Source organism: Pseudochaenichthys georgianus, chromosome 18 (genome assembly GCF_902827115.2).
Source record: "Pseudochaenichthys georgianus chromosome 18, fPseGeo1.2, whole genome shotgun sequence".
NCBI classification, from domain to species: domain Eukaryota; kingdom Metazoa; phylum Chordata; class Actinopteri; order Perciformes; family Channichthyidae; genus Pseudochaenichthys; species Pseudochaenichthys georgianus.
This window is the reverse complement of record NC_047520.1, coordinates 15,661,656-15,686,877: the sequence shown is the minus strand read 5'-3', so window position 1 is coordinate 15,686,877 and position 25,222 is coordinate 15,661,656. Positions and strand designations below refer to the sequence as shown.

Below are 25,222 nucleotides of genomic sequence, written 5' to 3'. Positions count from 1 at the left end.
CATAGAAACACCTTCTATGACATTATTAATACTATCTACACAGCAGGAAGGACCCAGGACAAATCAAGGAGCTCCAGTAATATGATCCAAGGTGCTTTAGGTGATCAGCTGTAGCTCAGGTGCATTATGGGATCACTGCAGGTTATTAACACTTTTTGTTTTTGAATTAAACGTTTGCGCCACTAGAATATGAACACACAGATATGACACACACTACTGAAACTCTTTCTATGAGTAACAGTATGCCCAAAGTCTCTCACAGAAAAGTTCCAGATTAAACTACAACTATTCTTTCAATTAAGAATGTTTCTTTTACAAAATCATGAATCCTTACAACTATAATATATTGATCCCCTGACTTTCTGTAGTGCTACCAGCTAACCATAGTGTTTTATTCATCCAGTAAAATATAGAATATTAATATAGCTTTCATGAAATTCTGTACAGACCTTCATTTCCCCACAAGGATGAATAATAATCACTTTAGGGAACCCTCGTTTCTAATCTACAGAAGCACCATCATTAAGTCAACATTTAAATCATTATTTTAAAGAAACAAAGTATTGTTGTAATATCTTTAAAAAATGTATTGTACTATTTTCTTAGCTGTACCAGGGCTAGTTAGCAAGTGTTAGCATGCTAAGATGCTTAACAAAGATTGAAAACATGATCCATGACCTCTCAAAATCATGATGTTAGTGGTGTCCTTGTGAGCATGTTAGCATGCTGATGTTAGCATTCAGATAAATCAAAGCTCTGCAGAATGTTCAAGACAACACGGGGAAAAATTCTCCAAATAAGCTCAAAATAGTTCAAATGAAGCAGAATAAGTGTTTAAAGGGTGCATTGTTTCCTAGGTCTTTACATTGTGTGCTTTCTCGCATCACTGCATATGAATAACAATTATCTCCATTCACAAATGATGAGTAATAGTCAGCTTATGCAGGGTCTTATTGAACAGTACGAGTCCAGTTAGTGTCTCGAATGTCATAATAAAGAAGAAGAGTCAATGTTGGCAGCGGGCATCACATATATTTCATAAAAGAAACAATGAGTGCTGTGATTATAATCATGATAAGAATCCTTCCCATTATCATAAATAGCCTGAACACACAATCTCTCCCGCACTCACACAACACTCTCACACATGAGATTCTTCCCTGGTGTGTGGACAAACACACACACAAACACTCCCTCATTCTTATTCATCTGCTGACTTCTCAATCACTCACTGTAGGCTTCACTGCACAATTATAATCACCGTAAAATTATTTTATGACGTACTCACAAAACCAAACCAAACATGCGCGTGCGCGCACACACACACACACACACACACACACACACACACACAACACAAATGCCTAGGCGTCAACTAACACAGCAAGTACACAAAATGCTTTGTTCACTTGTATTCTGCAGTGCTTAAAGAGACGCATTCATCAGTGTATACACACACCAAAGCACACACCAAAGCACACTGTAACACACACCAAAGCACTGTAACACACACACCAAAGCACACTGTAACACACACCAAAGCACACACACCAAAGCACACTGTAACACACACCAAAGCACACTGTAACACACACCAAAGCACACTAACACACACTAACACACACGCACGTTATAACAGTTTTCTGGCTTATAATGGAGCGTCTAGGCATGCTCTCTACGCACAGATACAGACCCCCTGCTGAGTGCAACCAGAGGACAAGATGTGGATTATGTACAGCCCCATGTGTTTGCTTTTGGCGTTGAGGAATACAGGAATGGAAAGTAGCAAAGAGAGGAGGAGTGGCAGGAGGGAGTTGGATAATAGATTCAATAAGCCATGAGCAAAATAAATAAATAAGATATAAGGGGGATACAATTCCAGAGGAGCAGAGAGCATGCCGGGTGACGCAGGTCAAAGAGAAGGATGCAGAGGGGATACAAAGAGGGCCATTTTTTAAAACAAGTCACTTAGCTTGTTAATCGTTACAATGATACAGAGTCGACCTTCTCTTGAATATCTTTTGTCGCCTCGCTGTGCCAAGGAACAGTTTGCAGCGGGAGAACCGAAGAGGGAGAGGGTAAATAATTGCTGATGTGGCAGCAACTCCTTTAACTCCCACGTTTTAAAAGGAAATCAAAGCCAAGAACAGAGCGCTGGATACGCTGGCTGCGACATCGAGCGCTCAACGAGGAGGGAACGAAAGATTAAGAAAGAAAGGATGAAAGGAGGCATCACAAAGCAAGCTGGATGAAGAAGAAAAAAAGAGGGGCTCTGTGACAAATGGGAGGAAAGGGAAACGGCATTACAGCGCATCACCTCAAATGGTTTCACAGAGGAATGTATTGATGCAGGAATCCTCCACGGACACAGGCATATCTAGCCAGAGCAGGCCTGGAACTCGGGCCCGACAGGTGGCTCTGCTTTTATTCCTGCAGCGGCTCTGGGTCACTGCCGTCTTCTTTTAATTCACCTCATGTTCCTCCCCCCTCTCCATTTCCTCCCCCTCGTTTGTCAGACCCCTTTCTCAATTAATGTGAGGCATTCTTCCTCTCTGTCTTTCTCCCTCTCATCACTCTTTCTCTGCCTGATGAAGATGGAGAGCGGTCATTTAAGAGTAATTAGCCTAAGCAGTCAAATAACCAGGTGCAGCACACACGTTTTCCCTCAAGCGCGGGTCATTTAATGCATGCACACATATCCAGGCCTAAGAGGCAACAAAACTGGTGTTGCACTATTGGATACCAAAAGCAATAAAGCCCTAAATCAGTCTCTTTTTCATCATGGAAATATGGTTTTACACACATTCTAATATTTTCTTTTTGTCTGTATTATGTTCAAAATACCCGTTTTAAAGACTAACAATCTTACTGCGGCGTGCTTAAAACATGGCAGCTCTTTCATCCGCTGAAGTTGCTGCATTCACAGTTAAGTGTAATGAAGGCATCTCTCCAAAGAACTGCCTCTCTCTTACATAAACACATTTCCAAATAGCAATATTACATGGCAGGTTATTACAAAACCTAGGATGTAATGATGGCAATGTTTTTCTTAAACGGAAAAAATCCCATATGAAATATGAAATATTAGATCATATCAGCTCTGAATTGTTTTCCACACACTGTGAAGTAGATTTAGAGACACTTGGTACTGATAAGAAACATAAAAATAAAGTAGAATAACACATTAGCCAGTCTACTGTGCTAGACCTACATGGCTTTCAACGAGAGAACAAGACACAGCCTTCTCTAAGATGGATTTAATGCAGTTTTCTTAATATTATTACAATTTATTCGATCCATATTACACTGAATCAATACTGGTTGTTAATGCAAGGCCTTTAACCTGAATTAATTTAAACGTGACATTTGATCAAATTCAACACAGGCATGCATGAGCACGGTGAATATTACCTGCACTACGGAGAGACTGTTTTATTGTGCTGTGGTGGACTGTCTGTCAACGCAGCATCTGCACACTATTGGATTTCAGTTTGGAAATGAGCCCGTCACTGTCTACCTCATGTGATGGATTTGATGCAGTTTGTTTAATGACCTCAGAGGCTCAGGTTATTTATCACTATCTTGCACTGCTGTATTGTCTTTTTCCTGTGGGTTAAGAGAGGCTTTGGAGGAATTGTTTTCCTGCCCAGATAAAAACAAACTGCTGTTGAATTAAAGAAGCTGCACACAATATCATGGCCTCAATCTAATACTAAGTTATCTTTGCACAAAAAAACCTTATCAGCTAAATTGTATTGCCGATATCCAATACTGGCTGTTTGTTAATAATGTCAAGCAAAGAAATGTGCTCAGCAAGGCGCCACTATGTGCAAAATCTACTGCTTTGGTTAGCCGGACGTGGTATGGATTCTGATGTCAAAATCATGAGCCAAATCCTGTTAGTGGACGGGCCAGTTCGCTCAGAGAGGCTTTGCTTGTGTTGTTTGGGGGGAATGCCAAGAGGAACAGTGTGCAGACCCAGCAAAGTGTTGCATTGTTGTTTGAGAATATTAAGCAGCTGTTCTCAAAAACGGCTAGACACTTTTTGAACAGTCTGGGGCCATTTTGCAGCTCATTGATAAGAAGGATATGTTATGCTTTTGCAAAGGTTTTATTTTCATCCCCAAAAAAGGCTTTAGAAATGCAACAATAGATCAGAGTTCATTTAATAATATACCTCAATTTTGAAAGACTAATCACCACTTGTCTTTTCTCAAATTCACCATTCAAGTGACTGCATAAAAGCACTTGAAATAAAAAATATTTATAAATATCTAATTTCAATCACATGAAATAATCCTCGGTACAAGAGTTTGCAGAGACATCAATGAAGTGCCCATTTTCAAAAGTCCATTTTTATAATGAGCACTTTCAGAATTTCTCGTCCATGTTTTACAGTTTCTACTTGACCTTGACAAGGGGGATTAATTAAATATGTAGTTTATAAACTGCTGTGGGCAAGGTCAAGACCTTTGAAACTAAACTTTGAATTAAAACCAGTTTCGAGAAAATGGAATCCGTCAACATTCGAGAGCATTTGGTGAGCCTGTCTTTCTTTAGTGGACAACTCTGTAGTCGGAAGGTTTTTCAGTGACTTTCGGCCCACATTATTGTAACAGCTAGTGCTTACTGTGTTTCTACGAGAAATTCTTTAGGTACTCCTTTCTGTTCTTCCTGCTACGAGTTGAGCTACCGGGCACCAGATGTGGATCAGCAAAGGTGTAGAAATTGCCAGCTGAGATTCAAAATTGATTTAGCCATGAAATGAAAAGACTTCTGGGAGAAAAAAAGAATTCTGAGATGCAAACATGGTGGACTTTTTTTTTTTTTTTAATTAAAAAGGGAATATTGTGGAGAGAAAACTCGTAAATAACTTTTGTTTGGCCTTACAGATGGCCCAACACAATGAATCGTGCCTCTCCAAAGATATGCACACATTCGCTCGCCGTCTGCTCAGGATAAAGGAACACAGAGCCCAGCGTGAGCCTGGCGGTATAATTACATCACTTTAGGATCTAACGGACTCCAATCTTAGCAAAATGGGCGACGTCCCTTGATGGCGTCAAACACACACGGGTGCGATGCACGCTGCCACACACTGGACGCACAAAGGGGAGATCGTTTACAGCTCATTTATGGACAAATTGACGCTTTAGAGAGGAGAAGTTCAAAGGCAGAGCTGGAGCTGAATGCATCCCTTTCACACACACACACGTATCTCACACACACAGAGGACCTCCCAGACAAAATAAATCTTACATGTATGGCAGATGTGTCAACAACACTTTAGGTAGAGGCATCAGACATAACTGTCTCTATTGTGCAGGAATTCGGAGATGAAAAGGTATTCGAATAATGTCAAGGTACAATGCTTCTGCATTTGTGTCTTCATTGATGTCTTTGGAAATCGGGGGCGTATTGTACGTATGTGAGAATGAGATACAGTATGTGTGTGTATTCATTCTAGATGGTATGGCATTCCGCCTCCTCACTGACACTTCACTATTCCCGCTGCGGAGGGAAGCGGAGAGGAGTGAGGAGATGCCTTCTCAGTCAAAACAAAGATGCCACTTTGTCAAGAAACCGGCACCGTGGAAAAGTGAGAGTTGTGACAACAAACAAACATAACAGAGAGAAGGTGGAGGAAGAAGTACGAGTGAAGATGGAGTGAGAGGAAGAGGAGGAAAGGTGACAGACATGTGGTTAGGAGGGACTTCCACTGCTGTTATTCTCTATTAAGGCAGTTTGTGTTGAAGTTTGAGCTTAACTCGATCAGGCTTCCACAAATGCATCAGTACCAATGTATGAGAAATGCAATAAATAAAAATGTCTAACTGTTTATACCAGCAATAAATGCAACACGTATACCATTAGAAGTTAATCAAACTGCAACTGGTGTTGCCGATAAATCTTTATAAACAGAAAAATAAAGTTAATTATTTTGTTTTTTCTGAGGAGCTCCTGCAGCTGTTCGATTAGATCCTCATTAAGATGTTCTATTTTGTACAGCTCCTCTACTTCCTTTTGGTATTTCATAAATCTAAATTATACTGGAGCAAGGCTTTTTTTGTGTGTTTATTTGTGTAACGTTCCCAATGAAAACACACTTCATATTGCTTAGAATGAGCTGTTAAAATGTAAAGGATGTTTATTTGAAAGAAAATCTTATCAAGACAAACAGATTAATTGTTTAACTTATTGTCTGATGGTTTTCTAATTGAATTGACTCCATGTCTTTAATGTGTCTTCCACGTGTTAAAATACATAAACAGACGGAGTAAGGAGGGACAGAAAGTGACAAAACAGCAGGATATAAGAAGGCAGAAGGAGGGAGGTGTGATGGAGGAGACAAGGACATTAAAGGAAAATGTAAAGATGAAGCTGGAGACGAGGTAAATGAGAGGTAAAGGACAGAGAGAGGTGAATGTAGGGACGGGTGGAGGTAGAGAGGATAGAATGACAAACATGAGATGGATGAGAGGGAGGGAGAGAGAGGAGGAGTGATGGGGGTGACACTGACAGGGCTGGAAGAAGAGGAGGGGGACGATTGCGTGAGGAAGGGAGAGAGAGAGAAGGGGGAGGTCAGAGGAGGGAGACGGATGGGGGGGTCAGATGAGTATGGACAGATGAAGGGGAGAACCTGAGGGAGGGATGAGGGAGGTGACGGATGGGTGGCGAGGAAGAGGGGATGGATAAAGGAGAGAGGGGACTTTGGGGGGGGGGGGGGGGGGTGTGTGTGTGTGTGTGTGTGTGTGTGTGTGTGTGTGTGTGTGTGTGTGTGTGTTGCATTGACCCTCAGTGCAGATAGCAGCATATTAGTAACAGTCAGTCCAAACTGCAGAGCATGCAGCCTACATCAAAGGGAGGGAATCGGTTCCGTACCGTACCGTACCGATAAGAGCCCACTTACAGGTGCTGCTGACATGCAGTCTGTATATAGAAAATCACATCTGGAATACGATAATGTGAACACAAACCTTAAAATTTAAACTTGGTATAAGGATTTCAATTAAGCTTCAACTATGATCGCCTTTTACAGAGGTGAAACAAAGGCATTGTGTGGAAAGTATGCGAGTCTTGGCTAAAAAGTCTTTAAGTCAAGTCAAAAGCTTTGTGTTTCGATTCCTTCAAGAGTCACATTAACCGATGAAGACTGGCTAGGAGCATGTTAAATAAATGTCAAAGCAATCCAATATTTCCGAAGTGAGACACAAAGAACAACAAGGATAGGAAGGGATGAAGGCTAGGAAAAAGCAATATACTGTGCATTCATAGCAAGGGGGAGAGGGAGGGTCTCAAATACATTCCCAATAACAGATATCGGACAAAAAAAGCAGGGCTGAGGCAGTGAAACTGAGAGAAGTAGTGGAGAATTAACTACGAACACTTGAAAAGCTGAAGGGGTCTTTCAAACACAGTTACCCAGACTTGCACTGAAGCTGGACTTCCTGTCATTGGACCCGGGTGTGTGTGACAGAGGTTGTGTTTGGAGGGTTACTTGAAAGTACCCTTATTATTATTAAAGTATAGCTTTGCAAACTACCAATGACTTCACTGTGGGAGACGTTGAACCACAGCAAAGCTACCATCAAGAGAAATTGTGTGGTAAGATTAAGCTACTTAAGTTAAATAGAAAGAATCGAACCAGCTAAATCGAGAACAAAGTGTGCTGTGTTATGAAATAGCTAATTAAAGCCACGTTCAATTATAAAATCCACTCAACTGTGTTCAAATAGTGCCCGCTTTGTTAATTCGCACATTTCAAAGAGAGCCTGTTGTCTAACTCAGTTCCATAACTTACAAATGTCTCTTTATACACTTATGAATAGTTAAACCAGTTAATAAACTACTAGTTTAGTTCACTTCTCCCTAACACAGCTCACAGGAAGACAGAGGGGGATTGACAAAGACAGAGACAGAATGAAGATAAAAGAGGAAGGGGAAAGGAAAGGCTCAACTGCAGCCAGGATGGAGAAAGCTTGCAAAGCGAGCGATTGATGAAAAAGGAATTAGGCAAGGGAGTGATGAAAGACAAAGTGAGGAGGAGGAGGAGGAGGAGGAGGAGGAGGAGGAGGAGGAGGAGGAGGAGGAGGAGGAGGAGGAGGAGGAGGAGGAGGAGGAGGAGGAGGAGGAGGAGGAGGGAGGAGGAGGAGGAGGAGGAGGAGGAGGAGGAGGAGGAGGAAAGAGAAAAGAGAAAGTTTAAAAGGGGAGTTTCACAACTCAGTGTGAGAAATACCGCACTGACAAGTCTATTAGTAACAGTCCGACTCAAACAGAGGAACAAGAATGAATGTGCTCGCAGACCTCAGATTGGAGAGCAGTGGAGTGGAACGCTGGGAGACTAATGGATGTAACGTTCAAATAAACGCACAATAGTCATTTATACTCAAATGTAAAGCATGTGCCACTGCAAAGGGTACATGTCCCCACTATTCAGATGGATGCACATCGAGTTCCTGTAGGAAACACTTGTTTTGGCGGTGGCTGCTGAAAGCCATTCTGAAATCAACGCTGTGCAAATTTAAAGGTGCGGCCTGTGACGGGGGGGAACTTTAAAAATGTGGCGTTTTGATTCAGGATGCTGTGAGTACCAACTTCTCTCCTGAAGATTTAAATGACCCCAATTCCCCAAAACGTCACATTTTCCGTGTGATTTAAGGCTCTATCTGCAGGATAAGAGGATATGACATTTGACTGGAGAGAAAAGGATGTGTTATAATGGCTTTCTATCAACTAATTGTCTCCCTGATAGGAGATCAGGGTAAGTGTGTACCTGAGAGTGTGTCCATGCATACAAGTAAGCAGGTAGAAAGGAAAAGAGGAGGAGGAGATCAAGAACAAACGGAGGGCAGGTGGAGGTCAAATGCAGATTAGAGAAACATCTATTGAAGTCAAAATCTTTCCCATCTCATTGTATCCTCACAACTGATCAAGCATGACATGCGCTGTGAGTTGCAACTCGATATGAATATGATAATGGCCAAGTTCCTTGCTTATTTGAGCCCTTTTTCATCTTTAAATGGATTGAATATGACACTGAATTCCTTAGCAGTAATACAAAAGAAATTCGGTAAAGTTGACACTGTAGTTATATCTGCTCAAATGCATGATTTATGATAGTTAAATATCCCATTTTCTCCCTACATTATTGCTTCCTAGAAAAAGCACAGAAGAGCTCAGCACACTAAATGAAGATATCAGACACACAGAACCATGCAGAAACAGCCATCATACAGATGACCCGTCTTCAAATAATCTAAAGTGTGTGTTTTTAATGAATTACCACTTTTTATAAATATCTAGCAGAGTAAGCATCGTAAGTCTTCAAGTAACCCTGAGGAGTTACTGACCACTGGTAGTATTATGGGGCCCGATTTTGTTTATATATCAACACAGATGGAAAACATTCCAAGCTTATCAACAGCTGGTAGCAGAATGACACTAACAAGACAGAGCAAGTTTAACATATATATATATATTTGTTTAAATCAACTTGTGAAAGTGAAATATTTGTCAGCAAAGTTCTTAGTTTACGCAGCAAGGGGTTGATAGTGATTCAGGTTTATCCATGGGATTAAACTGATGTATCCCAATGGTAAGATTTGTCCATGTTAAAAACATTTCATGCATCCATAAAACATAGTAAGCATCCCTGAGTACACGATGAGTCAACAACATAATTTTACAGGATGTCAAACTCTAAAATACCATTACTACATGACTTTTTTTGTCATTGTTTTACCAGATACAGGTGAGTAAGTGACAACCGGTTCAATACATTATCAAATAAACTCATTTAAAACGTTTACTTTGATTTCATGGCAGCTTTAAACTGCGTCTGCAAACCCTGAGAGGTGCTTTTGGTTATTGAAGATGCTTACGAGTTGGGTGGAGCTACTATGGGAGTTTTCGGAGGGGCATCATTGACTCCTTAAGGAATCATAAAAGTGAAATATGTCTTCCATATTAAGATATACAAAGATACCATGGGAGTCACCGCCCACATAGATCCTGGGAAGATGTCTAATCAGCCAAATGAAGTCAGAGAGTGTCGGGGGGCTTTTTAACCCACCGCCAATTTAGTTAATAACATGTTTCCTTAACTGAGGTAACACTGAGTCAAGACCAAGCATGTAGCAGGTGGGAAAACATGCAACTTTTTAAAAATCAAATCCTCTTTCAAAATCATAAAAAGGGACTGCCTCCTAAAATAGATAGATGACCAATATTACTGCTGTCACATCTGTCTTTTAAAATCATTAATATTAAGTCACATTACTCACATTTTCTGGCGTGCATAAATATTTAAAGACCTAAACTGACAGGATAGATTTAAAAAAAGACACTGTGTTCCTCAAAATAACACAAAATGAATAGTTTGGGGAAACAAAAATTGACTTTTTGGCTGTGAGTGGGGCGCTGGTTTGACTTAATGATTTTCAAGACTTCAATGTTTACGGATGAGTCTTTGTACACATCCAGAGCTGATTTAGCTCACTTTGTTTTGTAATGCAAATCATCATCACTACAAAGACAAGAAAGATACCCAACAAAACTGTAGAGATTGATCAGTACAGCAACAACAACAAAAAACACAGTTTATACAGTTGTCAGTCATGTGTGGTTGCCATGGTAACAAGCTGGCATCATTGTGTGTTTATGCATCACTTCCCATATTAGTTGCACACGTTAGTTAATTAATTAATTGATTGATCTAATTATGGCGAGGATCTAATATGAATTGGCGTAATTGTAGCTTTCTGTGTACAGCCATCAGTGCCGAGCACAGATTTATGGGTGTGACCGCAGGGCGTGTAGACCTGTGGGTTTTTGAGTTTGTGGCGTGTGTGTTATTTTGAGACCCATCCGTGTTGTTTCAGCCGAGCAAATCTCACAGGTCATCAGTGAATCAGAGTGCTATTTATATCTTTCATCATGCTCCCTCTCTTTCACTCCCATTGTCTCTCTCTCTCTGACCTCATCATCCCGCTTATCTCCTCACTGATCCCACTTTGTGTACTCTTCATCCATCCTCGTTTTTACCTTTCCTCAATCCGTCCATTTTCCATGTTTTTTCTTCTGTTAAGTCTGAAATGGCCTCCACTCTTATCGATCATCCATGGATGCATAAAGAAAACTGGATACAGAGTCGGAGGCCCATTCATTCCTCTAAAAATTGCTTAGTGGCACTTGAAGCCACAAATGGCCTGACTGTAGATTCAAAAAGTACCCGGATCATGCAGACTTAAGTTTTCCTGAGGCCCTCCCTTCAATCTACCGTCTTTTAATAAATGTTAGCACTTGTTGATCCTAGTGATTTAAAAAAGGACTAAAAGAGTGTGTGTACTGTTTAGTTGACTTAGCTAAAAAACAAACACATGCTGGGTTAAAGACCTTTCTTCCTCAGGTCAATGGGAAAGTGTGTTTTTGGGCCCAATGAAGTCACTGACTGCCACTGACACGCTACGAACATGTGCTTTGATTAATCACACTTTTGGCTGGTGAGGATTCTATGATAACAACATCATTGATGAAAAGGAAATAGCTGCTTTTGCCGCACTCTGTTTGGAAATGATGCTTTGTTTTTGTCTGGTGTGAGAGATCATGCCCGGGTAAAAGACAGCTGTAGTTCTGCTTTGGAATGTCCTTTTTTCTGTTGTGTCATCATAATGCATATTATCCGACCAATGTGTTAATATTTAAATAGTTTCTGCAATGTTCTTCATAGATCCAGCACCTCATTTCGCTCTCAAATTGCACCAGATCAATGTGTTAAAGACTACACCATTGTATTTCTAAATGCATGATGTATATAGATTGGAACCACTATGGCTCGGGGTGAATGTTTGTCAATTTGGATAAAAGCAAAGATAACGTGTAATGAAATCATGTTGTATAATCGTGATCTCAGTATTGACCAAATGTTGGTAATGATGTTTCTAATAATCATGCAACCCCAGCCTCCTCCAGGCCTCCAACATTCCCCGTCAAGTTTCTGGGGAAGCATCTCACACAAAAACAAATAACTGCATCAACCATCCGCACAAGTAAACATCTGCTACTCACTCGGTGATCTCTTCAGTGACCGTGTGTTCAACCTGCAGTCGAGAGTTGACCTCGATGAAGTAGTGTTTGCCTTGTCGGTCCACCAGGAACTCCACGGTGCCCGCGTTCTCGTAGCCCACCTGCAGAAAACATGGAGAGAAAAAGGCACTTTTACAGCTCAGAGTTATCCTAATAATAATGTCAGCTGTGTAAACAGTCATGAAGAAGCACTCACTCAACTTAATGAGCCATGAAAGCAGAAGAACAAAAACACAGTGCTCTCTCCTCGCAGATATTACTCCATGAAATGAGAAAATAAGCTCCGTTTTATTTGTACAGAGGCACGAGGGCTTTTTTCATCATTTTGCTGCCTTGTAATAATTAGGTCATTAATCAAGGGGGATTTATTAAAAGCTCATCATAAAAGCACATTTTCACATTGCAGTCAGATTCACAATCACTTGCTTGTACAATAAATTTAAACAAATTAGTGTATTGGAAGGGACCATAATATGTCTTCTAAGATATGCCGTAACATACAGATGTAGCACTCCAGATCAGACTCAAAAGGGTGTGTCCCAGTCAAAAGCCCAGCGGATGCCAGTGGCTGGGGGTGTTGCCAAATTGCTAGAGGGCGTTGCCCAATTTCCCCATTTGTTCAATTACAGGATTTAACCATGAGATGGAGCTTCATTCACAAAATACACAATGGGTGTTGTAGAAACATCAATATTTTAGATCAAATAAAGTATATAGTTTGCTTTATGCAGTATATTTCCTGTAATATTGTACAGTAGATTGAAGTAAATCAACTTATACATTAAGATAAGATGGACCTTTATTAATCCCGTGGGGAAATTCAGTAGTTCAAACAGCAACAGGGTGAGAGTGAAAAACAGGACAGCACAGATTCACACAGATTAATAAAATCAAAAATAAGATGAGCGATAAAAAATAATAATAATGAGAAACTATGAAATAAGAAATGAATAAAACTAAAATGTAATTATCATATCATATATTATAATGTATTGTATTATTAAGTAATATCATACATTAACCCCATTATAGCAGATGCCACATTAAATGGATGAACATCTATGCAACATGTATGCATCAATAATTACAACAGAGTATTTCTAAATACAAGTTGTAAAAATACTTATATGTATTTAATATTAACCCTTTGGAGTCGACCGTCACGCCGGCGTGATCAGATCACATGACCTGTTCAAGCCGGTGCCGAATAAAAACAACAGTCCGGACAACATTGCCGTGTGTTTCTGTCGAAAGTGCTGGCTTGAAACTACTGTATATCCCAGTCTTTGATTCATGCAAAAAGACCCAGTAAAGACGGAGATACGGTGATATAAAGTTAATACATTTCAAAAGTATGAAATATGGAAGCACATATTTGAATATCTTCGCCATATTTGATCATTTTACGAAACGGAAAATACTGGAAACTGTAGATCCTGCTCAACAGGATGTATATGTGTATTTCTGTCGAAAGTACTGGCTCGAAACTATATGCCAGTCTTTGTTTCATGCAAAAATACCCAATAAACACGGACATACGATGATATAAAGTTAATACAGATATATTTCAGAAGTATGAATAATGGAAGCACATATTTTAATATTTTCGCCGTATTTTATCATTTTACGAAACGGAAAATACTGGAAACTGTAGATTCTGCTCAACAGGATGTATTTACCAGGAAGGGGTGAGGTAATCAGGTAAACGGAGTGATACGAAACGAGACGAAAAGAGACGAAGAGGGACGGCGGGAACCGAAGAGAGACGGCGGGAAATGGAGAGAGACGAAGATATACGAAGACAGGCTGCGGGAGACGAAGAGAGGCTGCGGGAGACTGCGATTGAAGTAAAGTGACAAACAAACATTGAAAATGTAGATATAGTTAGATATATTTAGAGTTTTGAAGACTCAACTATGATGACGAGAACTCTGAACGTGAGTCAAGCTTTAAGCTTGTTTTTTGACATGGAGGAGGAGGAATCTGTGATGTTGCCCTCTGTGTCGTAGTTGACAGAAACCGCTTTGAAGCGTGGCACAGATAAAGACAGAAAAAACAGATTTGTGTACATAATGTGTATATATATATATATATTTGTATTATATTTATAATAACACTTTTGCCTTATCAGAATGAAATCCCATGCTACCTCAATCAAACTTTCACATTATCATAGTCACATCCCATGTATATATTTCCAGCTTTTAAATGGTTTCGTTGTGTATGTTTGTGTTGTGAAAAATAAAATCATTTTCAAAATCTGTTTTTACATATATGTTGTGATTTTGGGTCCAAAATGTTCATATAGTAGAAGATCACCTACATCCAAACTAAATAAATATAATTAATTATGATGAATACGTTAAGTCTTGTTCATTGTTTTTCACTTTTATTAAATGTTTGATATTTCTCTCTCTGTGTGCGGGGGATCACAGGAGGGGGGAGAGCTGTGGAATGTGACTCCACACATTCCGATGGCCAATTAGTTTTAAACAAAGGGTCCCCAACATACATATGAAACATGGGGGGGTTGGGGCTGGAGAACGGTATGGTCCTACCGTTTTCATACTTTATATCCATCCATCCATCCATCTTCTCCCGCTTATCCGTGGTCGGGTCGCGGGGGTAGCAGTTCCAGCAGAGAGCCCCAAACTTTCTTTTCCCTGGCGACATCAACCAGCTCTGACTGGGGGATCCCAAGGCGCTCCCAGGCCAGCGGAGAGATATAATCCCTCCACCTGGTCCTAGGTCTACCCCTTGGTCTCTTCCCAGCTGGACGTGCCTGGAACACCTTCCTAGGGAGGCGCCCAGGTGGCATCCTAACTAGGTGCCCGAACCACCTCAACTGGCTTCTTTCGACGCGAAGGAGGAGCGGCTCAACTCCGAGTCCCTCCCTGATGACCGAACTTCTCACCTTATCTCTAAGGGAGACACCAGCCACCCGGCGGAGGAAACCCATCTCGGCCGCTTGTATCCGCGATCTCGTTCTTTCGGTCATGACCCATCCTTCATGACCATAGGTGAGGGTAGGAACGAAAATGGCCCGGTAGACAGAGAGCTTTGCCTTCTGGCTCAGCTCCCTTTTCGTCACAACGGTGCGGTAAAGCGACTGCAGTACCGCTCCCGCTGCTCCGATTCTCCGGCCCATCTCACGCTCCATTGTTCCCTCACTCGAGAACAAGACCCCGAGATACTTGAACTCCTTCACTTGGGGTAAGGACTCATTCCCTACTTGGAGTGAACAGTCCATCGGTTTCCTGCTGAGAACCATGGCCTCAGATTTGGAGGTGCTGATCCTCATCCCAGCCGCTTCACACTCGGTTGCGAACCGATCCAGTGAGTGCTGAAGGTCGCAGACCGATGAAGCCATCAGAACCACATCATCTGCAAAAAGCAGTGGTGCAATCCTTAGTCCACCGAACTGCAGACCCCCCCCCCCACGACTACGCCTCGAAATCCGATCCATGTATATTACAAACAGGATTGGTGACAAAGCGCAGCCCTGGTGGAGGCCAACCCTCACCGGAAATGGGTCCGACTTACTGCCGAGGACCCGGAAACAGCTCTCGCTTTGGGAGTACAGAGATTGGATGGCCCTGAGTAGAGACCCCCTCACCCCATACTCCCGCAGCACCTCCCACAGTAACTCCCTGGGAACCCGGTCATACGCCTTCTCCAAGTCTACAAAACACATGTAGACCGGATAAGCGTACTCCCAGGCCCCCTCCAGGATCCTTGCGAGAGTAAAAAGCTGATCCGTCGTTCCACGACCAGGACGGAATCCGCATTGTTCCTCCTCAATCTGAGGTTCGACAATCGGCCTGACCCTCCTTTCAAGTACCTTGGAGTAAACTTTCCCGGGGAGGCTGAGTAGTGTGATGCCTCTGTAATTGGCACACACCCTCTGATCCCCCTTTTTGAAAAGGGGGACCACCACCCCGGTCTGCCACTCCTTCGGTACTGTTTCCGACTTCCACGCAACGTTGATGAGACGTGTCAACCATGACAGTCCCTCAACACCCAGAGCCTTCAGCATTTCCGGGCGGATCTCATCCACCCCCGGGGCTTTGCCACTGTGGAGTTGTTTAACGACCTCAGTGACCTCCCACCGGGAGATTGGTGTTGATCCCCCGTCATACTCCAGCTCTGCCTCTAACATAGAGGGCGGAGTTGTCGGGTTCAGGAGTTCCTCAAAGTGTTCCTTCCAACGCCCCAACACTCCATCAGTTGAGGTCAACAACGTCCCATCCTTACTGTACACAGCTTGGATGGTTCCCTGCTTCCCCCTCCTGAGGTGTCGGACAGTTTTCCAGAACAACTTTGGTGCCGCCCGAAAGTCCTTCTCCATGTCTTCTCCAAACTTCTCCCACACCCGCTGCTTTGCCTCGGCCACGGATGAGGCTGCTGCCCTTCGGGCCTGTCGGTACCTTGCAACTGCCTCGGGAGTCCCCCGGGATAACAAATCCCTGAAGGCCTCCTTCTTCAGTCGGACGGCTTCCCTGACCACCGGTGTCCACCAGGAGGTTCGAGGGTTACCGCCCCTTGAGGCACCTAGGACCTTGAGACCACAGCTCCCCACCGCGGCTTCGGCAATAGAGGCTTTGAACACCGACCACTCTGGTTCAATGTCCCCAACCTCCACAGGAATGCCCGAAAAGCTCCGCCGGAGGTGCGAGTTGAAGGCCTCCTGAACTTGGGCCTCCTCCAGACGTTCCCAGTTCACCCGAACTACACGTTTGGGCTTACCAGGTCTATCCAGAGGCTTCCCCCGCCACTCGACCCAACTCACCACCAGATGGTGATCAGTTGACAACTCCGCCCCTCTCTTTACCCGAGTGTCCAAAACATACGGCCTCAGGTCCGATGATACGATAACGAAATCGATCATGGACCTTCTGCCTAGGGTGCTCTGGTACCACGTACACTTATGAGCATCCTTATGTTCGAACATGGTGTTTGTTATGGCCAATCCATGACTAGCACAGAAGTCCAGTAACAAACCACCACTCCGGTTCAGATCAGGGGGGCCGTTCCTCCCAATCACGCCCCTCCAAGTGTCTCCATCATTGCCCACATGTGCGTTGAAGTCTCCCAGCAAGACTAAGGAGTCCCCATACAGGACTCTTTCCAGGGTCTCCAAGAAGGCCGAATACTCTGAACTGCTGTTGGGTGCATAAGCACACACAACAGTCAGAGTTTTCCCCCCCATAACCCGCAGGCGTAGGGAGGCGACCCTCTCGTCCACTGGGGTAAACTCCAACAACGAAGCACCTAACCGGGGACTTGTGAGTATCCCCACACCCGCCCGGCGCCTCACACCTTGAGCAACTCCGGAGAAGAATAGAGTCCAACCCCTATCCAGAAGTAAGGTTCCAGAGCCGACGCTGTGCGTAGAGGTGAGCCCAACCAGATCCAACTGGTACCGCTCCACCTCCCGCACAAGCTCCGGCTCCTTCCCCCCAGAGAGGTGACATTCCACGTCCCCAAAGCCAGCTTCTGCCGCCCGGGTCTGGTCCGTCGAGACCCTCCGCTTTCACTGCCACCCTTCTGGCAGCGCACCCGACCCCATCGATGTTTCCCGTAGGTGGTGGGCCCGCGGGACGGAGAAGCGGAGGTGTTGCCCACGTTGCCTTTTCGGGCTGGGCACGGCCGGGCTCCGTGGCAAGCCCGGCCACCAGACGCTCGCCGACGAGTCCTCCTTCTGGGCCTGGCTCCAGAAGGGGACCCCGGGCTTCCTCCGGGCCGGGTATCCTCACTTCCTGTGTCGTCTTTCATGAGGTCTTTTGAACCAATCTTAGTCTGGCCCCTTGCCTGAGACCAATTTGCCATGGGAGACCCTACCAGGAACACAAGGTTCCAGACAACACAGCCCCCAGGTTCATCAGGGCACACAAACCTCTCTACCACGGTAAGGTGCTGGTTCTTCAGAGAGGCTACTTTATATATCTTAGCATATTCATACACACTGTTCATACTGCTCACAGGCTGATATCTAGTGTATTCATACCCCTCACTGTTTATTCATCATTCAATTAATTATATATTTTATTCTGTAGATTGTGAACATTACTTTTCACTTTACTGCTTGTTGCTCCTGGTTAGAAGCTAAACTGCATTTCGTTGTCTCAGTATCGGCGGTCACTCCTGATGAACCCACCAGGGCTGTTTCCTCAGAACGAGAGGAACGTTTTTACCAGGACAGCTTTTTTAAGGGACAGCATCGCCCTGAGATCTATGCTAATATGTTCATGGCCATAACGCCATTTGTAACATATGGGAGAATGGTGAAAATAACCAACTGGACTGGGACCAATGGGAAAATGCCTCTTCCCCTCAATGTGAAGCAACAGATTGAGTCTTATGTTTCCAATCGGTTCCCAAATCTGAACATTGACCAGTGGCATAAGATCAGGAGCCGGGTAAATGAGAGACTGAGGAGCCCCAGAAAAACAGATCCCGAAATCGCTCGTCCTGGTTTCCGCAGCAGATAGGCCTACAGCATGTGTCTGTTACTGTATGTCAGTTATTTTTAAATAAAATGGTGAAAACTGAACTTGAAAATTGTTTCCTCTTTTTATTTTCGGGATGGGGAGACGTGTGTGATTAAAAATTCATTCGCAGAAATGTAAAGTGATCTAACTAAGTTCTATTCATATTCTTGACGGGAAGAGCCGTGTAAATGGGTGGCCATATGCATTTGAAAAGCAATATAAATCACACAGTTATTATGCAATAGGCTATAAAAGCACCACCGATTACCTTTCTCCAATTCAAACTCTTGACGGGAAAAAAGGAAGGTGTAAATGGTTGGGCTATACTGTACTGTATACATACAAAGGCCATTCAATAGACGTTCAACATATAGTATTCGTTTATTAGAGTCAGCTTGACTCGGTTTGCATTCATAAAGAATGCACAAATGTGTTTAATCGTTAATGTCATAGTTTATTAGTCCCCGAGGGGAAATGGGTAGCAGCACATCACAGAGGCATTTAAAAAGTGAAGAACATTCAAGTTAAACAATACTAAGTAAACAATTAACACAGTACATTATGTGGATTAAATCACATTTATTTCGTTAAAAATAAACGAAATGACTCGGTTTGCATTCATAAAGAATGCACACACGTGTTTAATCGTTCATGTCAGATATGTAGGCCTACTAAGTAAATAGCCTACATTAGTTCCTGCTCAAGATTAGATTCAACTTTATTGTTATTGCACAGATTACAGGTACTGAGACAACGAAATGCAGTTTAGCTTCTAACCAGGTGCAACAAGCAGTAAAGTGAAAAGTAATGTTCACAATCTACAGAATAAAATATATAATGAATTGAATGATGAATAAACAGTGAGGGGTATGAATACACTAGATATCAGCCTGTGAGCAGTATGAACAGTGTGTGTTAATCGTTAATGTCAGATATGTACCAAGTAAATAGCCTACATTAATTTCATGATGGATTAAACCACATTTATTTCATTAAAAATAAACAAAATGATTAAATGCAGGGTGAATTGCCCTAATGTGGAACATTTTTGCATTTCAGACTTCGGGAATATATTGCGACATGAAGCCGATACAATAAATCAAAATCCAGTAACATTCTGAAATCCCCAGGATGTGTCCTAATCAAACCAAAAGAGAACATGCAGATATTAAACTCATACAAGAAATGGTAGACATATTAGTACTCTTAGTGCCAAGTTGTCTCAGACAATCTGTTTTCCTAATGTGGGACAGTTCTGTGCAAAATGTGGGACACTGAAAAGTCTATATTAAAAAGCCTCAGTCACCTTCATTCATGTAATAAAAAAATCTCAGGCCAGTAACACTCAAAGCTACAGTAAATGTGCAATACCATGCTATGTTACTATTTATAATGTTATTGTTGTTACAACAGAAGATGTTTTTATTTAAATTGAAGTTAAATGCATCAATCTGGTGCACTGAGGGCAAAATTAGTAGATTTGTGGATACAGCTATCAACACTCATATGAAACAGAACTGTTCTTACAATGTGTGTTGGAAGGTATTAAATTACTATGCATATGTTATTGTGTAAACACACAGCTGATCACCTGAGAGCTGCCGTTTCATTCAGAGCGTTTAAAAAAAACGACGGTCTGATTTCAACAACTCAATGTGTGATTATTATAGCAGTAATATTAGACACTAATAATACAGTAAACTATGAACACTGTACATATTATTGTTTGCCCGTGGGATTAGGATGATCGGTAGAGAGCCGCTGCGTCGGATGTGATATAAAAACAAAGCGATTATTGTCGTTGTTGTAAACTCACGTGGATTAAATGTAGTGCATTCATTTCAACTCGCGAACATATGATACATTAAATGATCGCGAGGATCACGATCGAACATCGTTTGTTTGACCCTGGATGCATTTCCTGATCTAAAAACATAGCGATGGTTTTGTACTTACGCCAATGTGAATTAAACATTATTTTGTTAAATAAAAACATGGTGATGTTTAGTAAATTATTACATGTCTCTTACTTAAGCACAGAATGTGATCCTATCCGTGACATATATGGATCTTAACAAATATCCGCTATATCAGATCCCTGTAGATCAGCTGTTTATTTCACATGAGTTCCAGTGTGGCAGTTTTTCACGGCTCCCCCTGGTGGATCCATGATCCATTGCTGCTGGTTTCATTATAATTAAATGTATTTATCAAGGGGGCGTTTCAAATCCTGCGGGGGGGTTTTCCTTTTCAGCAGGGGCCCACCCCGTGCCGATCACGGACCCGCCCGGGTAGGCGTCTGAAACGAAGCGCTACATCTGTAGTGGACTAACATTGCGCTTCTATTGGCTGGCGCTCCAACACATTTGACGTGAATAAAGACCTTTCTGAACATTAAAGCATGTCACAGTAGAGGGAATCAATACAAATATGAAACCTGAAAATGAGCATAATCTTTCCTCAAGAATAGACAATATGTCTCTGTTGAACTTATAAACAAAACATCTGCGTAGGTTTGTAGGAACTTGCAAAAAACATGTATTGTTCTTGTCTATTCCACGTGAATATATTAACTAACTGGGACAAAATACTCTAAATTCCAAAGGTCTACCTTTTTCTAAGTCTGCGTCCCCATCTCTCAGTCTTAAGCAAACAGACAAATATGTAATAAATAGAAGACTAAAGACGGCGTGGGCAGGAAAAGCAATGGTTCGCATATGAAGACACAGAATGCATTAAGAAAGTGCTCACATTTAAAATAAAATGCGGGTAAGAGTACACCGGGAGCACTTCCATGCTCGTTTCGGCAAGCTGTTAACTGCCAACGCCAAACGCTCATGAGCGCATCTCCAAATGCATTTCTTTTAGTTTTCAGCTTTAAACATCACCGTAACCTACTAAAAAGGTTCTCTTTTTTTTAAACGCACCCTTGAGCTCAAATTTCCATTTAGTCTGCCTAAGATGTTTTTTTCCTCTCCTTTGAACAGAAATGTTCTCACTTTGATCAGCTCGGCGGTGTGCAAATGTGCCATTTGAATGACCATGTACTGCCCTTTATTCATTTTTAAAGTTATTCAATAGCTCATTATTCATTCAGCAAAGAATAACAGAGCTGTCTTGGATGTCTCGTTTCAACAGTATACATCTTCATTGAGTATTTATTACAGGACATTTATTTTGACATTTTAACTTGAATCAGGGAAAGCTTTTCTTTACATCCTTTTGTCCCAATAACTGTTTGTGTGGAATCTTAAAGCTAATGTAGCACCTGCATACAAGTATTTTATGATTTTTGCCCAGTGGGAGCTGCAAGCAGAGTGTAATTGCTCTATAAATGTTATATAAATAAAACGCATCATTATTATCACCGCATTTTGCCAGTATGAACATTTCACAGAAGATTTGAGCAAAGCAATCTGATTCATGTTCCAACTATTTTCACCAATTGAACCAATCAGAGCGGTGCCTCATCACTGATTATTCCTATAATCAAAGTGTTGCTGAATATGAAATAAACCCTGTTTTGAGGGAAGGAAATCATTGAAGAAAACAACATCCAAAGATGGGAATGAAGTTAGAGGGCTGCGAGCAATCAGATATCTAAAACACAAGCTGCAAATCACATATTCCCAGAAGGCACAGATGTGAACGGCTCCGGAAAAGGCCACAGCGCCACCTACGTCTGAACATATCTCAAACTATCTGGTGAGCATAGTCCTGTTGATGGTTTCTTCCCCCCATCTTAGTAGTGTTCAGACTCTGTGAACAAACCTGGAGGAGGTGAATGATCCAAACCAATTCCTTCACCCAATTCTTCAAAGACAAAAGTGCATGTTCAGTCTTTAATAGTTTAAAAGCAGCCAACTGCCTTATTTCCAACATTTGGCAAGTGTAAATATCAAGATAATCAAATGGGCAGAGGAGGAGGGAGGGATGGATTGCAGATATAAAGATTGCCTTAAGCTCGGAAACAAAATAAATGCAGCAATTAGAGTTTGGCAACGAGACAAACACAAAACAAGCCAAAAAAAATAGCTCAAAACAGCTCGACAAAGGCTGTTATAAGGAAGAATCCATTACGCATAATACACAGGTCAACAAATGCTTCACCCGGGTAAAACATCACCTGCTCAGAGCTCGTCAGTGTGCCTCTTATTAAACACAACTCGTATTTAAGTTGCTTGTGAACAGATATGCACAATGATAAATATTCACTGAAAGATTGTATAACATCATCCGTGTAAAAACATTCAGAGACACCGACAGTCGGCATAGTTCCCTCTGCAGAGAGAGATTAGTCTCGTTTATGGCTTCTAGCTCCCAATGGGTTTCACCAGAGACTCATTAGGGGGATCACACACACACACACAAAACACTAAAGTATATGTGCCAAAATACACACATTCCTCTTTTGGCTTTTGGTTAAAAAATGTGTCAACTCATTGATCAGAGCATTAGCATAGGAACGTAGCACTATTTGAGCGCTTAATATTTTTTAAATTAAGGAACAATTGTGTGTCAAACTGGGTGAGACGCCTCAAGGCACTAATACACAAAATGTAAATGTTCAGCCTGAGTCACCTTTCTCAACCTTCTGTGTGTGCAGGCAGATGTGTTATTGTAATTCTGTGCGTGTGTGTATTTCCTGTGAGGACAAATACATTCAGCTAGGCCACATTGATAAACTTTGCCAAACTCCAATCCGCAAACACACTACACAGCTTAAAAGGTCCCATGTCATGCTTTTCTGGTTATTACCCGTCCCCTTGTGTGTTATGTAGCTTTTTCTGCATGTAAACGGTCTGCAGAGTCACAAACACTCAAAGTACACCCTGTAGCGAGTAAAACTCTAACACAGAAAATACCTGTCCATGCTGCCCCAGAACGCCTCGTTGGAGATTTCTCTTTTTCCATTGTTTACTTCTTGGGTATAGTTACGTTTGGACCAATCCGGACACACACACGGCGTGCGTGCGTGCGTGTGTGCGTGTGTGTGTGCCCAGGCTGAGTTTCGCGGTGTGTCTTGCTGTCTCGCAGACGGCCACTGGGCTCACAGGGAGGGGGGGGGTGTTACGTGCCAGGCAGGCTGTACATGTGTGGTTTTCTTTCCCTCCTGTGTTTCTCTCTTCTCCCTGTCTTCTGCACAGCTAATCAGCAGCTGATCGGGATCTGCCTGTGCACCTGAGTCTTATGGCTGATTGGATCCTCTCACCCTCAGCTGGCCTATCAGCAACCAGGGCCGACCATAAAGGAGGCACCCAGGAAGTCTTCTCTCTCTCACTCTGGGCCTGTTGCTGAGGAAGGAACACGGCTGTGTTTAGCAACTAAAGCTATTTGAATAATCTGAACTTTGTTAATGTGTGTATGTGTTGAGAGGTGGAGGAGTTAGGTAAGTCTGGGGTACCCTGTACATTTCTCACCACCTAGCTAACTATTGTTTAGACCAGAGGTGCCCAGTACGTCGACGGGGCAATGCTGGTAGACCGCGAGTCATTCATTCAAATAAAAAAAATCAAGCTCCGTTAAAATAGACAAAACAGGTTTTGATCCCTCCTCCCTTGTCCTCCCTGCCACTTAATTCAGGAGTTTACTTGATTGACAGAAAAAGCGACCTATCGCTTTCCAGTCTGTTAACCCAGAATGCAAAGCGATATAACATCAGTCAAGTGCCGGGTAGTGATGGGAATTCCAGCTCTTCTTGGTGAGCCGGATCATTTGGCTCGGCTCACCAAGAAGAGCCGGCTCTTTCGGCTCCCAAAGGGCTCTTCAGTTTACCACATATTATACCTTTTATAATTAAATCAAATGCCATGCCTCATTTCGCTCCATTTGCTCTTTCCAGCGCTGTTTTTGCAGGGGGCTGATTCTGTGAGCTGCAGCTGACCACGCCCCCCTGCAGGAGAGGGGAGCGTGCTCTGAGATCAGCTGCTAGGCTGCAGCAATTGTGCTACTTTGTGCACATTGTGCAAGCAACGATGTTTTCAAATCTGTAATCAAAAAGCTCCTCAAAAACACTATCGAAGCAGTTCCTGCCGTTGTTACGTTAGTTCAAACAGTAACAACGGACTACTTTTCTTAGCGGATGCATATCAATTTAAATCAATACATAAAACTATTTTTTAACTCAATAAAATCATTTTCTAAATCTATAAAATCATTTCAATTATTATTAGGAGTCATGTCGTTACTTTGTTGAGAATGTGGCCATGTGTAATAAGCGGGATAATGTGCACATTGCAGATTGCATAATGTCCCTTCATGCCGATCTAGATCCCTCCGCAAACAAGAGAGAGAGAGAGAGAGAGAGAGAGAATATTTCATTATAACTTTGAGAGACTGTTCATAGGACCCATTTGAGTCTGATGTCTAAGTTGACTGTTCTACTCGTTTATTGTATTCCTTGTACTTATATTTGTGTTTTATGTTTAAGATTTCAGGACATGGAGTGGTTTCTTAGCCTGCTTGTTATGTGTTTCTTAACAGAGAGAAATAGAGAGGTTAACATGCCATTTTAGTTTTATGTATTCATGTATTTGTTTCTGTTCAAGAACCCAAATAGCGTTGTTGTAGTTATCCCATGTATACATAACACGTGTTATTCAGCTCCTTGCAATTTGGGATTTTATTTTTGGTTGGTAGACCTCGGT

General features: G+C 42.3%; 1 protein-coding gene across 3 annotated transcripts in view; it reads right to left on the bottom strand.

The window, feature by feature from the left end:
• The window catches only part of pcxb (pyruvate carboxylase b), a 331,727-nt gene that overhangs the window by 242,910 nt on the left and 63,595 nt on the right, over positions 1–25,222 (bottom strand). For all 3 annotated transcript variants that reach the window (XM_071206476.1, XM_071206477.1, XM_071206478.1), the window contains exon 10: positions 12,067–12,185. In XM_071206476.1, the coding sequence (XP_071062577.1) occupies positions 12,067–12,185 (119 nt within the window). The remainder of the gene's footprint in view (positions 1–12,066; positions 12,186–25,222) is intronic.